Source organism: Canis aureus, chromosome 15, assembly GCF_053574225.1.
Source record: "Canis aureus isolate CA01 chromosome 15, VMU_Caureus_v.1.0, whole genome shotgun sequence".
Classification (NCBI taxonomy): domain Eukaryota; kingdom Metazoa; phylum Chordata; class Mammalia; order Carnivora; family Canidae; genus Canis; species Canis aureus.
In genome coordinates this window covers 53747649-53753648 of record NC_135625.1, presented here as the reverse complement: position 1 = coordinate 53753648, position 6000 = coordinate 53747649, and the positions used below count along the sequence as shown (strand labels likewise).

The window sequence follows — 6000 nt, the reverse complement described above, 5'->3', positions numbered from 1 at the left end:
CAGGTGGACGAGCCACACCCGCCTACACGTGTGCGTCCCCAAGCCTCGAGCTGGTTGCGCAGCTCTCACCCCCGCGCCCCCGCCCGGGCCACCCAGCCCGCAGCTTCCTCCGCGCCCCCCTGGCGGGCCCTCTCCCCCCGAGGGGCGGTGCTCCGCCACCACGTGACAACAACGGGGCCCACGTGACGCGGCCCGAGCCACACCCCTTCCGCCCGTCTCCAACATGGCCGCTGGGCGCTCTCGGTCCTGCAGGCGCGGGCTTTCTGGCCCTAGGAGCCACGTCGGGGCCCACGTGTGGTCCTCCGCGAGGCTGCCCGGGGAAGCCGGTCGGGCGGCGGGGGCGAGGCTCGCGGCAGGGTCGCCCCGGTGCCCACGGCCCGCCCCGATAGTCGGGGGCCGGGCGGGCGCAGACCGGAAGTTGCGCCGGCGGCGGAGCCGTTACTGCAGCGTGCCGGAAGTGGCCGTGGGCCGGCGTCCGGGCCGCGCCCGCAGTGAGCAGCGTCCCTGCGGCCGGCGACGCCATGGAGCCTGGGGCGGCCGAACTGTACGACCAGGCCCTGCTGGGCATCCTGCAGCACGTGGGCAACGTCCAGGACTTCCTGCGCGTTCTCTTCGGTTTTCTCTACCGCAAGACCGACTTCTACCGCCTGCTGCGCCACCCGTCCGACCGCATGGGCTTCCCGCCCGGGGCGGCGCAGGCCCTGGTGCTGCAGGTAGCGCGCGGCGGGCTGGCTGGCGGCCCTGGCTCGGGGGGCGGGGGAGCCCGCCGCTCCCGGCCTCAGTTTACCCCTCGGGCTCCTGTCCGGCCCCGCCTCCCGCGCGCCGGCCCGTCGTGCGAGAGCGGCGGGCGCGCGGCCACTGGGGTGTGGGCGGGGGGCAGGAGGGGGGCGCCGGGAGGGAGCGCGAGACCGGGCCGCAGCGGTGAGCAGGTGTTTCCGGCCTGTGCGTGCGTCGTCAGCCGCCGCACGCAGGCCTGAGCCCCCGGCCCCGAGCCCTCCCACTCCCCGCCCCGAGCCCCCCCCCCCCGGCCCCGAGGCGGCCCCCGCCCCGAGCCCCCCCCCCCCCCCCCGGCCCCGAGCCCCCGCGGCGGGCCTCGCTCGGATCTCGTCTCCCCTTGCGCCGTGCTCGCTGCGGTCCAGGCGGGGACGGAGCCGCGCAGGCCCGCGGGAGGACAGGGCTGTTTGCGGGCAGCGACTTAGAGGCGGTTTGGGAGTCGCAGAAACGTGGTTGAGGGCAGGTGGGGCCGAGCTGGCAGGAACCTGAGAAGACGGAGCTGCTGGCGGCCCTCCCGCAGTCTGCGGTGCGGTGGCAGATGGCGTCCCCTGAAGTCAGGCTGGGCGCTGCGGGCGGGTCAGGTGTCCTGTTCCTCAGTGCTTGTGTGCAGGCGCGTGAGCTCGGGGTTTCAGTGGCCAGCAGTGCCGTCTGGGTGGCCGGGAAGCTGCGGGTTGGTTGCCCGCGGGCCCTTAGGGAGGTCTCGGTGACGTAGAGCTTGTGCAGCCCAGTGTGGCCGGCGAGCTGCTTTCTCAGCAGGGTCAGGTGAAATCACCAGAGCCCTCGCGGAGCTGGAACTCACAGCTCCCTCTTTGTGATTTCGCATCTTTGTGCTCTACTACTTAGCCCGTGGCAGGCGGGGTGGCATTAGCATGTAGGAAAGACCCGGAGGAGCAGAAAGAACCATCACGGAGCACCTACCAGGCGCTAGTCCTCACCGACGTGAACGGTTGGTGTCTGCTCTCGTTTTACCGTCGGGGCGGTACCAGCGTGTAGAACACCTGTTACTTCCCAGACTGGATGGCCAGTTTAACCAGGGGAGTGGCAGCAAGGAGAGGGATGGATGGGAGAGGACCCGGGTGATTGGAATAAGGATGAGCGGTACCTGCACTGTTTGCTGAGTTGAGGAAGAAGAGCGTAGTTTTAGACAAGTTAGAATTTCAGGCCAAGCGTTAAGGGGCGGGAGAGGAGGAACCAGGGTGGTTTAAGAGCAGCACCTTGGGGGACAATCCCAGTGGACAGATGGAGAAGCATGGGGTTGCATGCGTGCTGGGGGGTGAGGGGAGTGGCGAGGGCAGCAAGTTGCACAGAAATCCAGGGGTTGCTTTCCAGCCTTTCTGACGTTGATTCCCAACAGCCTGCACTGCCCAGGGACCTTTAAGAAAGCAGACACGCCCCAGGTATTTTGTTGGGCGGTTGAGGGTGAGTCCTGGGAGCTGTAGTTCTGTGCACAGGGGCATTTGGCAGGAGGCTTGGAAAGGCAGGGTCAGCACTGGGCAGGGGCATGTTGTGCATGGGGCACGAAGATGCCGAGTCACCCTGAGAGACTCGCAGTGGCACTGTGGCTTAGGTCGTTTGCCTCCCAGGAGTTTTCTTCTCTGCACCTCACTTGGTAGAAGAGACTCTTCTGTGGCCACCCACCCACAGCACGTGTGTGGGGTCTCTTGCGAATGCAGGCAAAGAGGGTGGATGGGGCTGTTGGGATGCTCCACTATGGACCTTGAAGGTTTCCCGATGTTGTGGGGTTTGGAGTGTTGGTGTGGTGTGAGACTTTCCTGCTAGTTCTGAGGGCTTGGGCAGTCCAGATGCAGAGCTCTAAGGACCCTTCTTCAGTAGGAAAGATCACTCCAGGCCAAGATGTTTTAGGATCTTTAGTTTAGAAGGACATTTCATTTGTTCCGTTTGAGACCCTGTGCTCATCTTGGGTCCAGTTTGAGAAGCCTGCTTGGTGAGGCCTGTTGCCTAAGAGTCAGGAAAGCTGGCTCCATCTGGGCTCACTGAACCTACTGGGAGAGTCCTGTCCTCTGTGTCAGCAGAGAAGGTTGACGGGAGGTCACAGCCCTGTCTGCCAGCCCCACAGTGCTGCGGTTGTAGAGTGCCAAGCCACGGGAGCCCCGAAGCAGGTGGCAGGTTAGAGGAGCTTGCGGGGGGCGGGGGGCAGAGTCAGGGCACCTCGAGGAGCTCAGGCCTTGCCCACATCCGGGGAAGTTCCAGGGAGGAGGGACAGAGAAGGACTGTTCTTTTTTGTGGAGTTAGAGGATGATGAAGGTCTGGGACGTCAAGAGGACGAGTGGCTCTAAGGGCGAAGTTGGTGCCATCGCCACAGGGTGAGCAGTGTTGTTGGGTTCCTGGGAGGAGTAGAAGGGGTCTGGGATTGGTGCCTGGTTGCTGCTCTGGCATTGAGCGCTGCTGGGATGATTTCGTGCTTTCCTCTTTCACTGGCAGGGCGGAGGTCAAATTCCTTATCTTCTCTGGGCTCAGTTTTTTCTCATCCTTGAAACGCCGGTGCTGTCTCCCTCATGGCATCTTCTTGATGGTTTGAGAGAACATAAAAGCCTTTGGATACTTCGGTAGTTAGCGATCTTCTGTTTTGTCTTCCTGCTCTGTGCTCGGAACGTAGCCATTTGATAGAAGTGTGTGTTCTGGCTGCAGGCAGTGGGGCTCCCTACCCATTTCTGAATGTGTCTTTCGAGCAGTTTTAGGTTCAAGGCACAACACAGGGGTAGGTACAGAGAGTTCCCCAGCACCTCTGTCTTCCCAGCCCTTCTTACTGTTAGCATCTCCACCGAGGGGGGGTATTTGCTAAAGTCCACGAACCTGCATTCCACCTATAACAGCCAGACCATAGGTGGCTTTAGGGTTCATTCTTAGTGATGGTCACTCTATGGGGCTTGGACAAACATACTGGCAGGTACCCATCACACAGAGTTTGTTTCAACTGCTGGAAAAATCTACCATGCTCCACTTATTCCTCCCAACCCCACCCAGCACTGCTGATTTTTCTGCTGTCTCCATAGGTTTGCCTTTTCCAGAATGTCCTAGAATTGGAATCATACAGGATTGTATAGATTTTCCAATTGGTTTCTTTGATTTAGTAACATGATTTCAGTTTCCTTCAGGTCTTTTCATGGCTTAATAGCTCTTTTTTTTTTTTTTTTTTTGTAGCACTGAGTAATAAACGTTTCTTTGTCTGGATGGAGCACAGTGTGTTATCTGTTCCCCTGCTGATGGACACCTTGGTTGCTTCCGAGTTGTGGCATTTAGGAATAACGCTGCTGTAACACCCATGTGCAGGTTTCTATATGGATGTGTTTTCAGCTCCTTTGGGTAAATACCAGGGAGCAGGGTTCTAGATCCAATAGGACAGGTGTCTGTTCCCCCCCACCCCCCAAAGGAGGCCCTCCCAGCCTTTCTGCCTCCAGCTACCGTAGCTACAACTCTTAGAGTTGTAGCTTTTCCTGATGTAGTCCCCTGGGATTGCACCCTTTCTTCCAGGACTACTGCAGAGCCCCTTCCAAGGAGCCGTCTTAGATATCCAGAACCTGGCATGTGCTTCTGGATGTTCATTGTGACGTACTCTGGCTGCTCCTGATGGCCCCTCCTGATGGCACTGTTGCTGTGCATGGGTCTGTGCCCTTGAAAGGTGCATACAAAGCGCCATGTTTCCTGTGCACTTTTTGGGTGGAAAGTCCCAGTTCTTGCTTGTATGGGTGTCACTGAGTCCCAAGAAAGGGTAAGGGCTGGTCCTTACACCACCGTATTGAATTCTTAGAGGATGGGAGCTGTCATTTGGATTTTTTGTGTTCCTTGCTCATTGTAGGCATATTGTGGTTATTTGTGGAATTGTCGAGTTTTCTTTTTTTTTGAGACAGGCGAGCACACAAATGCGCACAAGTAGGGGGAAGGGTCAGATGGAGAGGGAGAAGCAGACTCTTTGTTGAGCAGGAAGGCTGACAACATGGGATTTGATTCCAGGACCCTGAGATCATAGCTTGAGCCAAAGGCAGGTGCTCAACTGACTGAGTCACTCAGGTACCCCAATTGCCAAGTGTTCTCAGAGCCACACTTCCTCTCCACCTGTGCAGTGTGGGAAGCTAGCAGCCTGGTTATGCTGCTTATACTTTGTGGATTCAACCGAATGCCCATTTTCCTTTCTTGAGTCTGAATTGTTGTTGCCCTTACAGCTCTTGGTACCAGAATGATGTGTTCTTTCTGTGGCTAACAAGTCTCACTGGGTGCTGTGAAAAAAAGGACAGAGAGACCACGTAGTGATGTGTCTTTTCAAGCTCAGGGTTGCACTCTGGGCATGTAGCTGTCATGGTTGACAAGGTTTCACTTGCTGATCTTGGAACCCCTATTAAAGGTGGTTCATAGCTTCTGATGAGATTGAAGTGCATTTGCGTTTTTCCACTGGGAATGTTTGTGATCTCCTGTTTTGTCATTCTTTTGTGAGCCAGATTTTACTCCTTTTCTCTGGCATGTGTAGTCCAGAGCTGGGCAGGTGAACTCATTGGTGCATTGCTGTTTGATTTTTAGGTATTCACAGCCTTCGAGCACATGGCCCGTCAGGACGATGAGAAGAGGAGGAAGGAGCTGGAGGAGAAGGCAAGGAAGGAGGCAGAGGAGGCTGTGGCAGCAGCAGCTGAGCAGGAGCCAGTCCCAGCCCCAGGCCAGGAGGTGGAGGTTGGCCCCAGCATGGACTCAGGCGGGCTGCAGGGAGCGCCAGGCCCACAGGGTGCTGTGCCTGAGGTGGCCCCCAGCTCGGGGGAGGCAGAGCCACTGGGAGCGTATGCGGGTGCTGCCGAACTTCCCAAGGAACCCTTGGCTCTTCCCAAGTAAGAATTTCTACTTTACAGTTCCTTTCTTGGCATCTGCTGGCTGGTTGGGTCCATCAGTGGTTCTCACTCGGTACCACACCGACTCTGTTTCTGCGTTTGTTTTCGAATTGCCTTACAGTGCTTTGGTGACACTGGATGGGAGGGCAGTTGGCTTCTGTCTTCTTTTTCTCCCTATAAGGCAAGGTAAGAAGCTGCCTGGCATACAGCCCATTCAGAGCCAGAGCCAGAATTAGAGCACTGGGTGCCCAGACTATTCCTGATACCTGTCCGCCTGTGTGGGGGCTTCACCTCAGGGTCTCCGCTCTGTCCTTCATTGTGGGAGCACTACTGGGACATGTACCCACGGTCCTTTCAGTGTGAAGGGTGACCGTGGGCCCAGAGTCCCCTTGGA

General features: G+C 58.1%; 1 protein-coding gene across 3 annotated transcripts in view; it reads left to right on the top strand.

The window, feature by feature from the left end:
* Nucleotides 1-441: 441 nt before the first annotated feature.
* Nucleotides 442-6000, top strand: part of NUDCD3 (NudC domain containing 3) — a 58320-nt gene continuing 52761 nt past the window's right edge. The window contains exons 1-2 of one of the 3 annotated variants that reach the window (XM_077849928.1): nucleotides 442-713; nucleotides 5308-5606. In XM_077849928.1, coding sequence (XP_077706054.1) covers nucleotides 522-713; nucleotides 5308-5606 — 491 coding nt within the window. In that variant the 5' untranslated portion in view covers nucleotides 442-521. The remainder of the gene's footprint in view (nucleotides 714-5307; nucleotides 5607-6000) is intronic. The other 2 variants (XM_077849927.1, XM_077849926.1) reach the window with 2 other exon arrangements.